This window comes from Peromyscus leucopus, chromosome 8a (assembly GCF_004664715.2).
Source record: "Peromyscus leucopus breed LL Stock chromosome 8a, UCI_PerLeu_2.1, whole genome shotgun sequence".
NCBI lineage: Eukaryota > Metazoa > Chordata > Mammalia > Rodentia > Cricetidae > Peromyscus > Peromyscus leucopus.
The window spans coordinates 48,391,704-48,412,909 of record NC_051085.1 but is presented as its reverse complement, the minus strand read 5'-3'; the positions used below and the strand labels follow the sequence as shown (position 1 = coordinate 48,412,909).

Sequence of the window (21,206 nt, the reverse complement as noted above, 5' to 3'; positions counted from 1 at the left end):
GACACAGGAAAACTTCCAACTACAGCTCACCATCTACTTCTAACTGTGACAAGCATGCCAATCATCTGTATTTCACAGACACAAATGGCTTAGAAGAAACCATGCAACCTGATGAAGTCATGGATTGGTCAAACCAGGGCTATCTGACTGCAAGGGCTAGAATTCACACTTAGGACATATTTAGAGCTTTCTCATCCTGGCATCCTTTTGCTCTTGAGATTCAGGTGACACACATCTCTGCAGCTGACTCTACGGTTATATCCCTGACATCTCACAGAGTCTGGGTACATAGTGGGCTCTTGGTGAATATTTTTTTATAAAACAAATGAATTAAAGTTAAGGACGGGCAATTTTTTTTTTTTTTTTCTGAGACAGGGTTTCATTGTGTAGCCTTGACTGTTCTGGAACTTGCTCTGTAAACCAGGCTGTCCTCAGACTCACAGATATCTGCCTTGCTTCTGCCTCCCAAGTGCTGGGATTAAAGGCATGCACCACCACTGCCCAGCCAACAGTGGCAATTTTAAGACATATGGGTAAATGATTAACTACAAGAGAAGATACATTTCCCTTAAGAAGCAGTAAGTTTATGGAATTTGTATAGGTGCTTTAGAATAAACCAAACACTCATTAAATATTCTGTTTTGCTCTCGTTTTGAGACAGGGTCTATATAGCTCAGGCTAGATTCAAACTTGTGCGCCTGTTGCCTCATGTTCTGGAGTTTTGTGAGAATAGGCATGGACTACCATGCCAAATAGTCCTTTAAACATTATCTATACTTTAATGAAAAAATTTCCACCAGGGGTAACTATAGTTGGAAGTTTTCCTATGTCCTGGCTGGCCATCGGTCAGGACAAATTTCTTCCATTCGAGTCTACCAAGTAAACACACAGAGGCTTATATTAATTATAACTGCTCAGCCATTAGACTCAGACTTTTTATTGACTGGCTCTTACATTTAAATTAACCCATAATTCTTATCTATGTTTAGTCACGTGGCTTGGTATCTTTTTTTAGTTTTGTCATTACATCTTGCTTTCTCTGTGTCTGGCTGGCAACTCCTGACTCAGCCTTCCTCTTCTCAGAATTTTCCTTGTCTGTTTATCCCACCTATACTTTCTGTCTGGCTACTGGCCAATCAGCATTTTATTTATCAACCAATCAGAGCAACACATTCACAGCATGCAGAGGTACATCATCCATCATTAATGATGAATTCATCAGTGCTTGCAGATTAAAGGTAAATAAGACACAACTATTAGGAACAGGGAAATTCATCTTGGCTGCCAACACAAAAACCCAACATCTGATGGCATGTCTACAGGACATTCAAGCAACATGGGCACAAAGATGGAATGTAAGAACACAGCTCAGACCTGCTGAATTCTCCCCCCAAACAAGCAGGTGTTTAATGTACTTAATGAACAGTTTGCAACAACAAGCACAGAACATGTTTTCTTATACTTTCAACTGAGATAAATGTTCCCAAAGGAAAAAGGTAGGGCAGGTCCCAAGCAACACTAATGCTATGGACAGTGTCCATGGAGGATATTTCTCTTCTTCGCTCCCAAATTCTCATGCGGCTTCATGTGAAGTGAAGAGCCATTTGGAGACAGAAGACTTATTGATGAAAATAACTCGCTAGCAGATGACAGCAATTCTTCAAAAGTACTCAGGACTAATGAATGTCAATCCTGAAGAATTCCAAGCACCCTGAACTATTGTGGGTTCTCATATGAACCTAGTATTCTCACTGGCACCTTCATCACCTCTCTCCTGTCTTTGCCATGTGACTATTTGTCTAGCCCCCTTCTGAGGACCTGAATGTCAACGGGGCCTTTGTGGTGAGAATAGGGATTGGTACCCTTCTAGGAGGAAGAGATACAAGTTGTATTTTCTCCCTCTCTACCTCCAAGCATCAGAGAGATGCAATGTGAGTACCTGGGGTCAGCCATCTGCAATCTGAAAAAAGTCCTCACCAGTAATCAAACTGGCTGACACTTTATCTTGACCTTCTTAGAAATAGGAGGAACTGATGTCTCTGCCAACCTGTTCACAGTACTTTGTTCTTGCAGCCTGAGCTGAAATCTGAAGGATGGGAACTTTGTATATCAGCATGTGTCTCCCCACGACCTGTTACTGTGCATTAAGCGCAGCACAGTGTCTGCAAAGGGCAGGACACGCCTCTGCGTTTAGTGGCACTCAGTTTCTATTTAGAGAACGAACAGAGAGCAGCTCGGGGAGCAGACATATAAGTCTTTAAAATAAAGGACTGGCAATTTAATGAGTAACTGCTATTCAAGATCCACACCAAAGCAAGAGAGAACAAAACACCAGCTCCAAGAGCTCACTATGAATTCATTCCAACTACGTCTCCCACAGGAAGACAGTCCACTACTGAGACGGGCTGAAAGGGAAGGAACCCTCCCAGTCTAGCTGTCAGCAGGCCTGAGAAAGCAGCTGCTCTGGCCTAAGTATATTACAGGTAACTGGAGAACACCAACACAGCATGAAGTCGGATCTGAAAACAGCCATCCTATTACGAGTTCTTTTCACACCTACACACTTCAAATGAGAAAAGCTTCTGGAAGGCAAGGACTTCAGGAAGACAATGTAATAGTTATTAATACACACATGGGAAGACATCAGTCTCTGGCCACAGTGCTAGCCAAGTAAGAAGTACAGCTGAGGCAAACTGGGGCTGGGGTTTCCTCCCCAGCACAGCAGCCTCTTCCAAGCTTCTCCTTGTCTTGCTGTTCAAGGTAATGCCTAACTCTTTCTCGTAGAGACTACAATCATGCCAACAGCCTAACAGACCTCAGCTATGGTCAGTCCCGTCCTAAGTTTCTCTCCTAGGCTCTGGAATCATGTCTCCAACTGCCCACCTGCCATATTCCCCCGGAAGTGTCAAAAGCCCTTCCATGTTAGCATGTCCAAGGAGAAATGCATGTTCTTGCCTTCACCTAGAGCAAACACACAGACCTTCCTGCCAGTCAAGACTGTGGCTCTCTTTAGGCTCCAGTGCCCAGCATCTGTCTAGAACACAACGGTACTCATGCCTCATATAAGGGCTTCAGGGCTCTCCACACAGAATTGATCTCAGACTAACCACAGCTTTCAGTTACAGTACTCTATACTCCATTCTGGTTTTGGGTTAGTCTCTATCATACCTCTTGAGGGCACGTCTGCATCCCAAGATGTCACATGGTTCTGTAAAGAATGATCAGTGACTATTATAAATTAATTTCGGCCAAAATCATTGGCTTTTGCCCAAATTTTTCTATCAAATCAAACTTTGACTTTTTTCTTTCAATTAAAACCCAATATTCACATCCTCCCCAAAGATGGCCCTCCCATTTCCTTCCTACTGTTTCTTCTGGTGGCTCCTGTTCTTCACATGAGAGCAGGTACGAGAGTCTATAAGGTTATGCCACAATTTTATCAGCAGACAGCTAGTAATGCTGTCTCTGCATTTCAATCACTTCTCAGCTGGAAATATAAAGTACAAGGCAGCTTAAGATTTATTTTATTGTATTTTTAAAATTATACATGTGTGTAGGTATGTGTCCATGAGTCAACAGTCAGCTCCCTTGGAGCTGGCATTACAGATGACATGGTAAGCCACCTCAGAGGGGCTGGGAAGTAAACCTGGGGTGTCTGCTAGAGCAAGAAGCACTCTTAATGGCTGAGCCATTTCTCCAGTTCCATTTTTTTTAAAGCAACAATGTGATTTTATTAATCCACACGTGTGCTGGATAGTTTTACATCAACTTGACACAATCTAAAGTCATCTGAAAGGAGGGAACCTCAATTAAGAAACTGCCTCCAAGGCCAGGTGGCAGTGGTGCACGCCTTTAATCCCAACACTTGGGAGGCACAGCCAGGTGGATCTCTGTGAGTTTGAGGCCAGCCTGGTCTACACAGCGAGATCCAGGACAGGCACCAAAACTACAAAGAGAAACCCTGTCTTGGAAAAAAGAAAAAGAAATTGCCTCCAACCCAGAGGTGGGATAGCCCTGAGACCTATAGACCAAATAGAACTAGATGAGCCCAATTGTTCCCAGTCGTTTACAGTGAACTGGGAGCCAAGCTCCAACCCTGAGCAGGAGAGGATGAAGATGAAGCAACATTCCTAGGACTCTTATTTTGGAAACAGCAGCATCTCACCATTACCTTTAACTCTGGACAGAATACTCATCTACACTCTTGGGTAAGATCAGACTGAGGAACTGTATGTCAACAACACATGCTTCGTGAACAGCTCTTTGTAATGGCATGTGATGACCAGCACTAGAATTAGTTCCTGAAGGAGGTGGCGACTTTTTCCATAAGCTTTAGAAACCTTAGCACTGTTAGTAGCAGACCTGAATGGGCCGCTGAGGACCAGAATGAAAGGACATCCCTCTTTTTCTTCAGAGGAGCGTCCATTCTGATGTACAACTCACACCAAACTCCCCTCTCAGACCTCCCTGGTGCATTTTAGCACGGTGACCTTCAAAAGAACATCAAGGCTAGGCCTGGACATTATGTAACTAAAGAATCCGTTTCTAAAATGGGGCAGCTGTAAATGAAAGAACTGCTCACCTGACAGACTATTTCCTGTTTTACTTTGAAAAGACATGAAATGAAGTTTCACAGTTGACTGTAACCATCATTTCTAAATCTGTGTCTTAGAGATAAACCTGTAATTTTGTCATTCTGAAGACATCTCTTTGCTTCAGGAAAGACCACTTCTAAACTAACCTAGACAACTGGGAGGAGTTACCCTCTGTTGCCCAGAAATGAGCTTGTCCATGAGCCCAATGCCAAGAGTGGTTCTCCTCCCTCTTCCCCATAGATCCAGGACTGACTCTGAAGTAGTGCTACACTGTAAAAAGGGAATCCCATCTTTATTTTAAGCCCTTAACTAATCATATATGGGAAGATTCCTTTCTAAAACAGGCAAGGAGTACGTGAATCATCACAACTGAGGAAAAGAGCAAAGAGTTAGGAGACAGACTCTTGCCTTTACTGGCTATCCTTATCCAACCATTATGTTATTTTATTTCTAGTTTGGAGCATTTGGTTTTGTTTTGCATGTATTCTGAAAATTTTCTTGAGTGCTTTGTGGAAGAACTTTCTTTAACTGAAAGAGGTGCAGCTATTGTATTTGTACATTGTGTTTCACTGTGTTGTTGATTTGGTTACTGAAGGTAGCAACTGAGACCCAAAGCTGGGTACAGTGGTGCACATCTGTAATCTCTGTACCCAGGGGGCTGAGGTAGGAGAACCACCAATTTGGGCCCAGCCTGAGCTGCTTAGCAAGACCCTGCTCCAACACACACATTAGAATTCTGGTTGTTCATGGCTCTCTCTGGGCTCAGCTAGTTACCGAATCACTAGATAAATTACAAGATACATTAAATAGAAACTTTTCATGAAATATACACTGAACAAATTAAGAATGGAAGGTGGGAGAAAATTGTTGTATATACATCTTAAAGTCAACCTTTTGCTAGACCGTCTTCAAATGGTTTTTCTACTACCACAGCCTGATGATGGGCCTTATTTGAATGAAGTGTCTGGCCAGACGGCTGGCCTCCAGAATCATTCTTCCAGGACTCCACAGGCATTCCTGTGGAACTGTTAGGTGGTCTTCTCATGCTTGTCTACAGAAGCCCATTTAGCACATCTGCCCTTGGCACTGAGGGGATATGTTCTTTCTCAGAGAAGAGATATGTGCTGTTTCAGTATAAAAACTATCCCCAATCACACTCCAGTCCAAGTCTTTGAGCCCTGACCTTGATTACACCTAACTGTGACCTAAGAAAACGCAGAATTTCAGCACAAATACTTTCATACACTCCCCTTCTGCCTCTCCCAGCCTTGAGTGAACACTGATACTATTTCTAAAAACTCAAGGCCATGTCCTTAGAATGACACTGGCCTCCCTCAACTTCCTGCCTGTGAAAGCTCAAGGTCTCTAAGAACTAGTTCCAGGCCACAACCCAAGACAGGCCCCATGTCCTGCTTTTGGTGGAGGTCAGCTAAGTGGATCCGGAATCCTAACTCTATCTACAGGCTCTTCCTGCTTGCGCTCTTCCTACTCCACAGTGTTGGGGTGCCTCTTGCTCTTCCTCATTCGGTCTTTAATACACCCAATCACGTCTGCACAGACGGCAGAGCAGCCCTGTTTCCTTCAGCAGACTCATGGCTGCTTCAGGAGTCACTGCAGCTGAAATCTGCCCTTCTCATTTTAGCGTGTAGTGTACTTGCCTTGTCCTTGGCACCAGTGATAGTCCTGGAGAGACTGTTTTGGTCACTATGTATCTCAAATACAGTGGAGCAGCACAGACCAAGATGTTAGCACCTCTTAAACCCCTAGGCTGACCTCAAACTTACACATCAGCCTGCCTCTGTCCAAATGCACCACACCCAGCCTTCCACTCAGTCCTTTTGTGAAGAAGCTTATTAGTAGCAACAAGAAAAAAATAAAGTTTTCACTATATTTAGGAATATACGTGGATAAATTTGTAGAATTTATAATCAGACTGGAAAGCTTTTATGGCTGGCAGAGGAGGGGTAGGAGCAGTGTTTGAAAGTACGAGTTAGGGGTTGGGGATTTAGCTCAGTGGTAGAGCGCTTGCCTAGCAAGTGCAAGGCCCTGGGTTCGATCCCCAGCTCCAAAAAAAAAAAAAAAAAAAAAAAAAAAAAAAAAAAAAAAGAAAGAAAGAAAAGAAAGTACGAGTTATAATAGAACCAGATGACCACAAACTGGATATGGTCCTGGGTCCTTTGCACAGAAAAGGATGCTTCCCAACAGGTCCAGACAGTCCTCACTGATTCAACAAGCTAAGAGGATGCAGCACTACTTGGAATCATTCATAAAAACTCAAGTGTAGATAACCACCTTGGGCCTCCTTTTTGGTGAGTGGTACAGTGTGTATCTGTGTCACTTCTAAGACCTGATCACGGGGTTGTGTTTTAGAGGTGTGTCTTTCTTTGTCCTCATTCAAAACGTGCTTATTTTAATAGATAATGCATTTGTACTGAAATAGGGGAGAAAGACCAATTATTAGGTACTGATTTAGTGATCTATTTAAAGCACTACTTGCACTGCTCATTTCTAAGCAAATGGTAAATATTTGACACTTACTAAGTAAAGACTCTGTTTTTTGTTTTCTTGTTATTTTCCAGATCTTAGAATATGCAGGCATGATTGGGCCACATTTCTCTGAACCCTCTCTTTTAACCTTGAAAGAGTTATTTTGTCTCATCTCCTAAAAGGAGGGTTAGCATAAAACACTGTCTGATGTGTGCTGGTATTATTCCAAGTTCACTGAGTTTGTCTAGTCATCTTTAGGTGACATTGAGGGAAAGCTACCATATGAAATAAAGGTCTTCTATATGTATGTACTTCATTAGAACAAAACTTTTCTGTCAAGGTACAGTGGAATCAGGACTTGAAACAGGGTTTCTCACTAGGCGCTGGGGCTCACCCGAGACCAAGATCAGGTCCTCATGGTGGAGCAAGTACTTTATTAACTGAGCTATCTCCCTAGTCCCTGAGATTTTTAAGTTTACATATTTTTGTTTATTAAATCTAAATTAAGATTTTTAATTAATCATTAAACTTTTAAGGGCAATCTCAGTATTGTCAAAAACAAATGAAACAAAAAAACCAAACATTTTGCCTCTTTTTTTCCACTTTTTTTTTTTATCACTTTTTCTCTTTGGTGTGTGTGTGTGTGTGTGTCGGAGAGAGAGAGACAGAGACAGAGAGAGAGAGGATGGAGAGAGAGCATGTGTCTAATGCTGAGCCCAGGGCCATGTGTATGCTAAGCAGGTACTCTGTCATTGGCCAGTTTTTGCTGTATTTGTTCTGTTATTTGAATCCAAGTCTCTCTATGTAGTTCTGGCTGTCCTGGAACACACAGAGATGGATCCACCTTCCTCTACTTGCTGAGTGTTGAGATTAAGGGTTTACACCAACATGCCCGCTCTGCTGTGTTTTCAAAATCAACCAGAGAGAGCTTGAGTCCACCCATCCACAGGGCACTGGCGCAGGTCTTTTCAGAATGGGCACCGCCCTCCTAGCCTTAGCCCAGCAGAGCGGCAACAGCTGTCAGACTGAGAGGGAGCTCTGGGCCACACAGCCTCTGCGTGCTCAGCCAACAGCAGCTTTATAACCCCAAAGCACCTTTCTACAATTTGACACACAGGTGGTCTAACACCTGGAAGAGACACACCTTTGGTAGAAAATGTCAAATCTGAAAACCTAAAATAGTGATGGCTGTTCATTATTTGCAGCAGATTTGTATTCAGTGTAGGAAACATTTCCAGGCTGCTCTGTAAAGGTTGGCTGTCCCCACAGCTCCACTCTCTCCTCCCCAGGAGCCTGCAGGGTGCGAGTCCTATGGCAAAGGCTTCTGTTGCCCTGGGAAAGACTCAAAAGCTGCTGTGCTCAGCCCAGCAGGAAACGAAAAGGGTAGTCTCTCCCTTCCCTCACACAGACTTTTTGGAACAGATCCTTTGTTTAAAAAGAAAATGAGCTGGGCAGTGGTGGCGCACGCCTTTAATCCCAGCACTCGGGAGGCAGAGCCAGGCGGATCTCTGTGAGTTCGAGGCCAGCCTGGGCTACCAAGCGAGATCAGGGAAGGCGCAAAGCTACACAGAGAAACCCTGTCTCGAAAACAAACAAACAAACAAAAAAAGACAAAACAAAAAACTCAGAAACATAATAGATTAAAACTCTGAGGATCCCTGACTTTGCTTGTGACCTTGGCTGGTGACCAGAGCAAACTTGTTAAAGAGCCTATGTGGTAACTGTTGGCTCCTGACTAGAATAACACCAGGAGGGTTCGGAAGCCACTGGAGCCATGTGACTCTCAGGACTATAACAGCTTGGCTTCAGGAGAGAGAAACTCTTCATTTGTAATATATGAATGTGTTGCCGAATCTTTCTGGAATAAACTCTCCAACACCAACGACAGAGGAAAAGAGAAGCCACAGTGGACTGAAGCCAGGGTAGCTCCGGGAAGGCCTCAGCTTCTGGTCTAGGTGCATTCTCCTTTACTCTAAAGCAGTAAGGTCGGCCAGGCAAGCAAGAGAGCATGTGGCAGTCAGCAGGTCGTTAAGGCCATGACGACCCCTTGTTTTTCAATATTTATCAATCGAGACCCTTCCGACTTTATCTGGAATCATTCTGAGAGTGTGTAAGAAAATATGAGATTTAAGAATCCTTCCCTTTGAAAGTTTAGTATTTACAGAGTAAGTATGAACTGTACTCGGGAAACTCAAGTCTGGTGTAGCCAACGAGAGGTATGCTGGGTAAAGAACCCTCCTCCCACAGCACACAGCCCTGTGGAAGCCTGTCCTGTGGCAGAGCAAAGTCCCTGAGAACGGCTTTCTTGAGATTCTTTCTGGAAAAGCAAGAGTCATGGACTCTCTTGCACGTTACTACGTATACTCACAAACTATTACCACAGAAGTCTCCATTTTTTGATTTGGGGGCTTCTGTCAGTCAGATAAAGCACAACTGGCCAGCTGTTAACAGCTGCCACTCATTCCCTTAGCCTTTCTGAAGAAGAGAGATGAATCTCAAGCTCTCAGTAGTGTTCATGAGTGGCAGGACAGATGGCCAAGACCTTAAACCCACTGGTGGGACAGTTTCAAATGTCCACCTCTCAAAGGACTTTCATATTCAAGTGGGCTGGTCTCCCAAACCCCTGAAGACCCAGAGGAAACCAATGTCAGGGGCTTCTTAAAACTGCAAACACATCACTGCTTCGTTTCCCTGGATCCGTGTGAGACCTGCAGACTTTTTTATGCTGATCACATCTGTTACTTTTTATGTATGTCATAATTGTTCTAATATAAACACATCCCAAGTTTATCGAGCTGCTTACACTACTGCTGTTTCTGTGAACTTCTCTTTTCCAATAAGTTATTAGTCTGTTACACACCGAATTAGATGCCCCCAAATTATGTTGTTTTCCAGGAAATTTATTGGATGTGAATGTATTTTGAGGTGAGGACTGAGGCAGTCCTAAGAGGCTGGGCATCCTGAGAGACAGACAGAGACAGAGAGACAGAGATACTCCAGGGCTGCGGGTGTCTTGAGGAAGAGACTTAAGGGACACTACAAGCAGTGGCCAGCCGTAAGCCAAAGACACAATGGTTATGTCTCAGTCTTGACCTTCGGCCTCAGCACTGAGGAATGAGTGCCTGCTGGTGAAGCCTCCCTATGTGTGGTGCTTTGCTATAGCAGTCCTAGTGAAATATACATAGTCCTTGTCCACTATCCAGTGTCAGCCAGGGTTGCCTTTCCTAATACAACATCAACTTTTAGAATGAAACAAAATGTAACATTTGAAAACATTTGCCTGTTTAAACTTGAAATGATGGAAACAGGAAATGAATGTGTGGTAACTAGAGAAAGGCAATTTAGTGAGGAAAAAAACAAGTTCCCAAAGTATATTCCCAAGCTGTAAACCTCTGACAGACTCTGGCCAGCTGCTTCCCTGACCAGAAGTGACCCCCGGGGACACTGTTCACACTCCGGCCCAATAATCTTAGCACCCTTTGTATTACCTCATCATTACTGGTTATAAGTGAACAGTGCTTTTTTTTTCCTACAGAGAAAAATTTTTCCACAATATGATTATTAGTTGAATTTCCTTTTCTATTTGTTACCTATTGATCAACTGGCTGTTTATTTGGATTTTAAAAATGAATTTATACGAAAATTTCATGTAATTAAAACATTAACTGAATGTTTACCACATTAGGATTTCTCTAATCTTTGTTTCCTTTACATTTTTGTTTTAATTTTCACCTTCCGTGCTGGATTGGAACTGGAGGCTTTGTGCATATCTGACAAGCTTTTCTACGGGCAAACCGTTAAGGGCCTTTGGCATCTGTCCCCCTCAGCCTCCTTCTCACCCTGCTACGGCAACAGTGCACAGTGACGCTTCAAATCCTTACCTGCTGGTCATCAGGAGTCCATATACCACATGTGATCTGGCTTTCCAAGTTGATTTCAGATGACCAGTGTCTTTGTCCGCTGACAGAACCGACCAGGACAAACCCGTCGCGGTATGAAATAAGCGCTTGAGTCCCATCGTGGCTCCATGTGAAGTCACTCACCTTAAAGACACATACAGAAGGGTCAGCTCACAGCATGAAAGGGAAAGCATTTTTATCAAAGCCGAGGAGTATTGATGCATTTAAACTTTTGTTTAAGATCAAGATGGCCTAAGACAGCACTCTAGAAGCCAGGCTACAGTAGCCAGACGGGGATGCACTCCTGCACGTTGGGCAGGTGCCATGAGGTCCCACTGAGTTCCAGGTCAACCTTAGCTCCAAGACAAGACCTTGTCTCAAAAACCAAACAAGTCAACAAAACCAACCTCTCAACCCCTCCTCAGGAGACAAAACCAAAATAGCAGCAACAACAAAACCCACTACCCAGGAGCCAGGTATTCCACTGGGTGGTAGGGAAGCAAGACCCTGAGTTTCAGACCCAACTCTGGAGAAGAGTCTGGAAGATGGGTGAAGAGAAAGGAGAACACAGTAAAATCACTGCAACAAAATGCAGCACGGACTGTGTGTTAGAACCTTAGGGGGCTCTTACGGACTTGAATTCATTAAGCCCACAACAGCCATCCAAGGAAGTAGCATCATTCCATCTATGGAGATCTAGGGCACAGAGGAGTAAAGTAACTTAGCCTTAGCCATACAGCCAGCGAGTGGCAGAGCTGAGAGTCATCTCAGAGACAGCTGGCTCCAGAGCTCTTGACTTTTCCACACAGCCTCCTGTACAGTTAGTAACAGGTTTTCCACCCCCATCTCTTGGTCAAGTTCTGCTCTTCTAATTCTCTCACAGTACTAGAGAGGAATCCTCTGATCCGAGTGCAGGGCACAGACATAAGTGGAAAGCATAGACTTGTACTGAGGGACTCAAGTGTTATTTAGAACATGTACTCAAATGCTGCTTTTCTCCTTTAATTTTCTGTGAATTACTTCTATGGTTTTTTCAATATTTCACTATTCTCATACCCGAGGGATGGGGGACTAGTGTGTAAATCATTAAGACTGGGCAACAAGTGTAGTTTAGTAGTAAAGAACTTGACAGCAATCTTGATTCCTACCATGGCAGGGAAAGGTGATACATTTCTTTCATATTACGACTTTAACAATTTAACCATGTCTTCATGATTTGCAGATACAGAATTTTAAAATATTTATTTTATTCTTCTTAATCATATGTACATGTGTATCTGTTTAAGGATATGCACAAAAGCTGGAAGAAAGTGCCAAGTGCCCAAGCTGGTGGGCACTGGGACCCATACAAAGGTCCTCTGAATCTGGTGACCACTGAGTCATCACTCCAGCCCCCAGATAGAGGACTTGACTGTTGTTTTTTTCTTTTCTTTCTTTCTCCTCCCAACCCCAAAGACAGGGTTTCTCCGTGTAGCCCGGAACTTGCTCTGTAGCCCAGGCTGGCTTCAAACTCACAGAGATCCGCCCGCCTCTGCCTTCTCAGTGCTGGGATTAAAGGCGGGCACTCCTGTCACTCCCCTTCCCCAACAGATACAGGGTTTAATCGTGTTATTTAACATATATTTATTTGTTTTCATATATGCAGGGATTTGGGGAAGTCTGTTGTGAGACAGAGCCTTAAAGAGTAGGCTACGCTGGCATACATAGACCAGCTTGCTGCCCTTGAACTCGTGGCAATCCTCCTGGCTCAGCTTCCTAAGTGTTGACATTACAAGAGTGAACCGAGGATTTAGTAAATCTGGTGCCAAGGACAAAGCCCAGGGCCTCGCCTTTCATCCGAAGCACTTTGCCAGCTAAGGCGTCTCTGGCCCCATCTAGGTTCTTAAAAGGAGAATCTGTCCACTTCTATTTTTAATTGCTATTTACTCTCTTCATTGATGGATTTGATTCTAGCTCTACCACCTTAATTTCCTTGTTAAGACTGTGCAACTATTGGTTTCTTTTTCACTTTTCTCTCTCACATACAACATCTCTAGCCATAATCTTTACTGTTGCTTATACTTGGATATATTCTTGTAAACACTTTGGGACATCGCTAAGTCTATATCACATTTCAAGAAAGAAGGAAAGAAGCAGCCAAGAAAAAGCACTTTTTTCAGCTGTTTTCTCAGCAGGACTGAAGGCTGGCAGCGCGAGCAGCGTCTGCAGTGACACACACGGCCCTCAGCAGCTGTTCTAAGTCACTGGACAAAGTTGTCTCTCTAGGAAAACTCAGTTCATGTTCCATCCACTTACATGAACTAGTTTCTCTTAAGAACACGAAGATTCCAGAGACAGCATATTACACTGGGCAATAAATTTCGCATTTTCCCCAAAGATCTTTATTATTTGCATGTACTTTAATTATGTGTCATGAAACAGTTATAATAAAAGGAATCTTAGAAAGCTAAAACACACAGCCAATGATAAGAAGCAATAAACAGTACATTATAGTTATTTATTTATAATCACTCTATTGTTTAGCTTCTTAAACTTACTCATAATCCCATATGGAGTCAAATAATGGAATATAAGGTTTCCAAAAACTTTGGCAGGAATAAAAGGTTTCTGAGCATGCAGTGACCAAAAATTAATCCACAATCAGACACAGAATGAGCCCATGGTGTTTCTGCCAGTGCTTGCCTGTGTTGCATGGCGAGACTTCACTACAGCCTTGGTTCTGAACATGTAATACACACACTTGAACTGTGCACAACTGCTGTAACACCATGAGATACCAACAAATGCTGTCCTGAAGCACCCCTACTCAAATTCAAGTCTGCTTGCTACACCTTACAAACTGAAGCCTTTTACTTCACATGCAAAGCTTTCTTCTTGTGTAGAAACCTTCACTTTATTTAAAAAGACTTTTCATATTTTCTCTTTTTTTCCCTTTTATTTTATTTTACAATACCATTCAGTTCTACATAACAGCCACAGATTCCCTTGTTCTCCTCCTTCCTGCCCCCCTCCCCTTCCCCCCAACCCACCCCCCATTCCCACCTCCTCCAGGGCAAAGCCTCCCCCGAGGACTGGGATGGACCTGGTAGACTCAGTCCAAGCAGGTCCAGTCCCCTCCTCCCAGATTGAGCCAAGGGACCCTGCATAAGTCCCAGGTAATATTATCCTTCAGCATGTATTGTATGAGTTATGTTTAACCACACTATGTTAGAATGTCTGATTTTTAAAACTGGTATTTTAGTTGCTGACTTGAGTTTCATAAAATCATTCTATGAATTTTAGCTTGGGATTACGGCAGAATTTCCAACAATTTCTGAAATGGACTACATATACTTTCTGCCATCTTGTGCTACATATCTATGCAAATGGCATTTTCAGCATTGATGATTTTAAGACTGAAATACCAATCTCCTTTAAAATCTATTGAAGACAGTGTATATACTGCAGCATCAAATGTTCAGCCAAGATTCAATTCTTTCTTGTTTCTTTATTTTTTGATAACAACTCTCCTTATGTGGTCTTCTGCTGGCCTGGAACTTAGTATATATATAGTCTAGTCTGGCCTCAAACTTGGAGCTATTCTCCTGCATCTGCCTCCCAAGTGCTGGGATTATAGATATAACCTACCATGCCCAACCAATATTTAACTTTTTAGAGAAAAAACTGAACACATTCATCTTGTTAGTATGAAATTTTGTTTTATCTTTAATAAGTGAAAAAAATGTATGTATATATATATATGAATTGTTTTAAAGTAAATTTTTGACTTATTATCAGTAGATATTTTATTTACATGCTCATTGTATATACTTATCTTGCAGGGATTTCATGGGTGAAAAGAGGTCATAAATGGACAGGTAAAGAGGTCCTGCTCTACTGTGCAACACGCAGAACTCCTTGCATCCGACCTAACTATAGTCTAGGCTCACTGACAAACCTTTGCCCATCCCCCCTTCTCTCTCCCTGGCTTCTTGTAGCAACCATTCTAATTCAGCCCCTTTGAAAAGAATCTTTCCAGAACTGGACTATAAGATCATTGGCACTTGTCTTTCTGTGGCATGTTTACTTCAGTGACATAATGACCTCCAGTTTCACCAACAATTGCAAATGAGTAATTTCATCCCTTTGTGGATAAGTAGCATTCTGCTGTGTGTATTAATCAATGGGCTAAGGATCATATGGTAGTTCCAACTTTAAACTTTGGAGGAACTTTATTGTGTTCTTCATGACAGTTGTACTAAGATCCCTAACAACAGCATGTATCTTAGTTAGGGCTTCTATTGTTGCAATGAAACTCATCCCTAACAGGCTTGAGCTCAACAAACCAGTAAAAAAGATACTTTCTGAGAGCCAACCTAGGTCTGCCTAAGGGCCTTAGCAACAGCAGCTAAGACATGATCTGGAGATGACCTGGACCAATAAGAGGCAGCCAAGTCACATCAGCTGATGCATATTCATCAGACCTTCCCCCAGGGTTGGGTGGAGGATATGTAAGGTTTGCTTCTTCCTGAATAAACTGAGCTTGTTGTTTTGACATTTCTCCTGGAGTCTGTGTCGTTGACTCTGCACCTACTTGACCCCCTTCCCCAAAGGGAACAACACACAGAACCCTGCCACACACCATGACCAAAATGCAATTTGGGGAGGAGAGGGTTTATTTGGCTTACACTTCACATTGTAGTCTATCAATGATGATCAAGTCAGGACAGGAACTCAAACATAGAAGAAACCTGAAGCAAGAGCTGATGCAGAGGCCATGGAGGGTGCTGCTTACTTGCTTCCTCCTTATGGCTTGCTCAGCCTGCTTTCTTGTAGAACCCAGGACCACCTGCCTGAGGTGGCACCACCCACGATGGGCTGGGTCCTCCTTGCAATCAATCACCAATTAATGTCCTACAGCCAGTCTTATGGAGGCATCATCTCAATTGAGATTCCTTCCTTTCAGGTAACTCCAGTTTGTATGTCAAGTTGACATAAGACTATCCAGAACAGTGTGCATGTTCTTACTAGTACTAATTTGTCTCTGACAGTAGACTTCTCAAAAGGAGATGGTATCTCACTGTGGTTGTGATGTGCATTTCCATGATTACTGATTTTGAACATTTCTTCATACATCTGCTGTCTATTTGTATGTTTTGAGAAGTATTTCTTTAGGCCTACTGTCCAGTTAGAATTGGATTGTCTTAGGTTTTTTTCTGTTATATTCCACTCAACTCTGAATCTCAACCTGTCAGATGTATTGTTTGCAAACATCCCTCATTCTAAAGGCTGTCAATTTCTTTGTTATACAAAGCTTTCTGGTTTGATATAAGCCTGTTTATTTTTGCTTTTGCTTCCTGTGCTTTAGGGGTGTTACCCCCACCCCCAAAGAAACAAAAGCCACTGACAATCTCACAAAAAGGTAATACAGGATGTCCAATGAATCGACCGGGTCTACTACCTTAGCACAAGGCAGTAGGAACGCATGGGGTCTGCTGAGTAGAAGCTAGGAGATCTGAGTTCAAGTCAGCAGAGGGTACATAGTTAGGGAGGTCATGTCTGAAGAATCAAGGATGTGTACCGCAGTGTTTACCAATGGCCAGCAACTCTACCCCCACCCTGTGCCTGCCTGTCTCCATCTTCCCAAACTGGAGAAATAAAAATGGAGAACAAGTACTAAATGCTAGGAAAAAATAGCAGAAATTCCTTCGGGGGATTGTTTTAGAACTGCAAAGGCCTTTTAGTCTCATTTACTGAAGAGAGTTATCAGATTACTTGAAGCTGAGCAGCGGCTTGGCCACACCACTGCCTGAGGCAGCTCTTCATCAGACCTTCTCAGAGTATGTGCCTGGCACAGCCGTCCTCATGACGAACACTAGGAAGAGTGCGTGCACTGTTCCACGCCCACTTTGAAACAATGGCCTCACGGTCATTTCCTGGAAGAGAAACTGCTACAGCATCACTCAGCTTTTGTCAATTGCTCGATTACTGTGTGCACGCTTTAGCAAGGATCATCTGTTGCTCCTTCTAAAACAGTGATGCTTTTCTTTGAGCTGGATTAAGGATGCTCCTCCTCCAAGCTGCACAATTGTTCTTTCTGCCAGACACTTTTCCAGGGGTACTAAGCACATACTGCCTCAATCAGTGAGCAGCATTATCTGTCTGTGGAATTGTTTGTTTTTTTAAATAACGTCAGCCCTAACTCCAACATTATCAAAAGCAAACAGGACTCCCCCAAATGTCAGTACTGAATGACAGCAACTGCTCCCAGCTTCTAAGGTCTGAAGAGCCAGTTTTAAACATCAAAAGAACATAAAGTTGCCACTTGTGTCATGAGCTAAAGCAATACTTCAGTAGGCCCTGCAAGCACAGTCCCCTGAGAGCTCTGAGTGCTGCCAGGTGTTCTATGGGCCACACCAGCTCACTTGTCCACGGGGTTTACTTCACTCTACTTTCCTTGTGTCTGATGTGTGTCTGTTCTAAAGTCTCTGGAAAAAACCCTGGAGGGACGTGACAGGTGTATCAACTGCACAGCTACCAGATGGAGACAACGGGGGTTGGAGTGTGGGGGCGTCCTTGCTGAGAAAGGGCAGTACTGGGGCAACCACGCAGTGGTGCTGCTGCTTGGCTGGTGGGGTGGGTCTTTCAAATAATAAAGTCTGGGCAGTTGGGGATATAGTATGAACACATGGATTTTTCCAGAGAGAAACAGAATGGTTTGGAGTTTTGTTCTGTTTTGAAACAGTGTGGTAGAATGTTTTCGAAGGACAATAGGGTTTGGGTTCTCACTTTAATGCCCATAAGCCTCCTTAGGCAAGTTATTGAACATCCTGACCTGGACTTGTTCTCTTCTACTGGCTGAGAATAGCACATTTTCAGAATAAAGTTCCTGTGAAGCTTGAGAGTTCGAAAACACATGGGGAAAAAAAAGAAAGCACTTATGGCATACGTCTTAGTCGTCACACCCGAGGCAACTCTAATGAAGGCAAGCTTTTAACTGGGGCTTGCTCAGCTCCAGGTTTAGTCCACTATCATCGTGGTGGACATGGCAGCATGCAGGCAGGTGCTGAAGCAGGAGCTCTGTGTTTAGTTTGGACTCTGTGAGGTACTTCCGGGGGTCATCCTTTGCTGTCTTAGTCCATGTGCTGATCTCTCCACGGTTGTTTCTCACAGCCTCCTGACCCAGTGAAGAGTCCTGGGGCTCTCTGCTGCTGTGTTTTCTGTTAGCGTGGCCCCTGCTGTCATCTTCAGCTCTTTCCTGATACCCTTTGTCGTCACTCTAAGGACTTCCGGCCTTGGACTGTTCTGGCTTGCCCTTCAGCACCTACCCTCCAGTGTGAGGCTGGGCTGTCTGGCACTCCTCCTCGCTTGTGTTTAAGGACACTCATCAAAGGTAGTTCTTGTCCTTGGGGCGCAGTTACTGATGAAGGTTTCTTGCACTGTTTTAACTATTTCCCTGCAAGGGCTTCACTGTACATTTCTAGTCTATAGGATCATCATGTGCTCCTTTCTCACCTGGTACTTAAATGAGTTAAGAGCTTCCCACATTTGAAAGATACAGACTACTCAGGTGAAATGAAATTCCAAGGCATTAAGATATTATTGTTAGAGTTGATTAGGCTGAGGGTCTTGCAGCATGTCCATTACAGGAGAAAACAGAGCACTCTTTTTGCATGTGAAAGGACATTCATTTACTAGGCAAGCATAATGGGACCCACTGGCACTGATAAAACCTCATCTGTCTCCATCATGCCTCAGAGTGAGGAAAGAAGCAAATGGAACATGCCCTGTGACACTAATCAGACCTTCTGAAGGAAAACTACAAATATACAAGTCTGCAGGTCCATGGAAAGTGCATGTCCATTTGCAAGGTCAAGGGCATGAGCTCTGTGGTCAAACCACATAGGTCAGAAGCCCAGCCCTTGATTTCTAAGTGTAAAGCAGTTCTCTGTGCCTGTTTCCCTATCTATAATAGGGTGTCAGTAATGTCCCTGTCTGTCTCAGGGGTTGCTGAGAATTAAATCAAACTGTTCATGGAAAGTGCCTCAGACACTGCTTACACCTAGCAGATGTCACTGCATGTGACCTGCAGGCTCAGTGCCTGAAACCTGACTTTGGGGATGCCATATGGCTACTGTTTAGCTCCCCCCTCCCTATGCTGGGGCTATGAGGCAGTAGCTCTGTGAGCCTGCACAGAGAATTCATATGGATATCTATGAGATAAATACTTTTCTAATGTTGCTTATAGGGTCTCTGAAATGCTGTAATTATCCATCCAGCTAAAGTATAGGATTCTTGTTTCCAATGTGCATTAGTTTTTTATGTGCATATATGTATGTATACCATGTGCATGCCAAGTGCTCACAGAGATCAGAAAAGGGTATTGGATCCCCCAGACCTGGAGTTATAAACAGCTGTGAGCCATCATGTGAGTACTGAGAACCAAACCCAAGTCTTCTGCAAGACTAGCAAGCACTCTTAACCACTGAGCATCTACAGCCCCCATACGTCTTTTTTTTTTTTTTTTTAAATTTTGGTGACCTCGAAGTAGCAGTGTTTCACTAGAAGAAGTCTACCATCCACTAACCTGAGCCCCACGGTCATTGACCAGTTCCACAGACCACCTGCCTTCATACTGAATCCATACAAATATTCCTCCATCTGCATCACACGTGGCCAGTTTCTGGTATGGCTCATTCCATCTCACCAGCACAACCTAGAAAAACAAGAAAATGTTAAAAACAAGAAAAACAACTGGTCAAGTTCATTTCCATAAAGTATTCAGATCCCAAACCTAAATAGGAAAAGGGAGAGAATGTGGGGATTAGTGTAAGAACTAGGTACAGCTCACACGAATCCAGACACACTTCACATGTCCTAGAAGACAGTAGACAACTGAGCAAACAAGGAAACATGTACACTGATATGAAGAGAGGCCCCACCTGAACCCAGCGCCTGTCTCTCTCATTTGCTGGTCCTGTGCTGTAGAGAAATGGTTTTACAAAATTCTCATTTTTGAATCATGGTATTATTTTGTTTAGTACAGGGAAAAAAAAAGGACGAGGCTTAATTTTCTATCTTTTCTGAACTATCTTACTTCTGAACAGGTCAGCATCTAAACAAAGGCAATGTGGAAAACACATAGGTGAAAGATTTAAGTTGTTTTGGATTTTTCTGAGAGAAAATACGAAGTTATAAGCTTCTGTGGTGGTTTGAATGAGAATGATCCCCACAGGCGCAGATCATCCTGGTGAGTGCTGAATCACTATCTGAAAAGATTAGAAAGATTAGGAGGTGTGGCCTTACTGGAGGGGGTATGGCCTTGCAGAAGGAAGTATGTCAAGGGAGGTGGGATCTGAGGTGAGGTCCACATGAGGCCCGTTTTCCCCCTCTCCCTGCTTATGGATCAGGTACTGCTCTGCTGCCATGTTCCCAGCCAGGATGAGGATGATAATGGACTAAGGCTCCGAAATCATAAGCGCGCCTCAAATCAAATGCTTTCTTTTGTAAGAGTTGCCATGGTCACGGCATCTCTTCACAGCAATAGAACAGTACCTGAAACAGCCTCTAATTTTATGAGTATGGGAACTTAACTCCTTTTGTAAAATTAATATATACTACTAATTTTTTAATTAGAACTTAAAGTTTAAATGTTGAAAATTCTAAATCCAGAGAAATTACTTTAATCTTTCTCAATTATAAGTAACCTTTTTATCTAAAAAGGTATAGAAAGTCTGGGGACAGCAATGTTTCTGTGGGTAAAGGTGCTTCTCTCAAGCCCAGAAACCAAAATTTGATCCCTAGAACCTGAGTAAAGGTGTATAGTGAGAACCAACTACACAAATCTACCACCTGACCTCCACACATGTGTATGCTAACACGTGTGCCCTCCTCATCATAAACACACAGACATAATAATAATAAAATTTTTAAAAGGTGGGTGGCGATGGCAGCACACGCCTTTAATCCCAGCACTTGGGAGACAGAGTCAGGTGGATCTTTGTGAGTTCGAGGCCAGCCTGGGCTACAGAGTGAGTTCCAGGAAAGGGACAAAGCTACACAGAGAAACTCTGTCTCGAAAAACCAAAAAACATAAAATAAAATAAAATAAAATAAAATAAAATAAAATAAAATAATAAAATAAAATAAAATAAAATAAATAAAAGGCAGGAAGTCTGTGAGTCTACATAATAAACACTTGGCGAGTCTGGGAGTCCCAATTAAGAGGGTCAGGAACATCTATGCA

At 43.1% G+C, this 21,206-nt stretch overlaps 1 protein-coding gene across 2 annotated transcripts in view; it reads right to left on the bottom strand.

The window, feature by feature from the left end:
• Tulp4 (TUB like protein 4) overlaps positions 1-21,206 on the bottom strand; it is a 144,739-nt gene that overhangs the window by 47,657 nt on the left and 75,876 nt on the right. For both annotated transcript variants that reach the window (XM_028888626.2, XM_028888625.2), the window contains exons 3-4: positions 19,548-19,676; positions 10,964-11,125 (exon numbers count right to left, since the gene is read on the bottom strand). In XM_028888626.2, the coding sequence (XP_028744459.1) occupies positions 10,964-11,125; positions 19,548-19,676 (291 nt within the window). The remainder of the gene's footprint in view (positions 1-10,963; positions 11,126-19,547; positions 19,677-21,206) is intronic.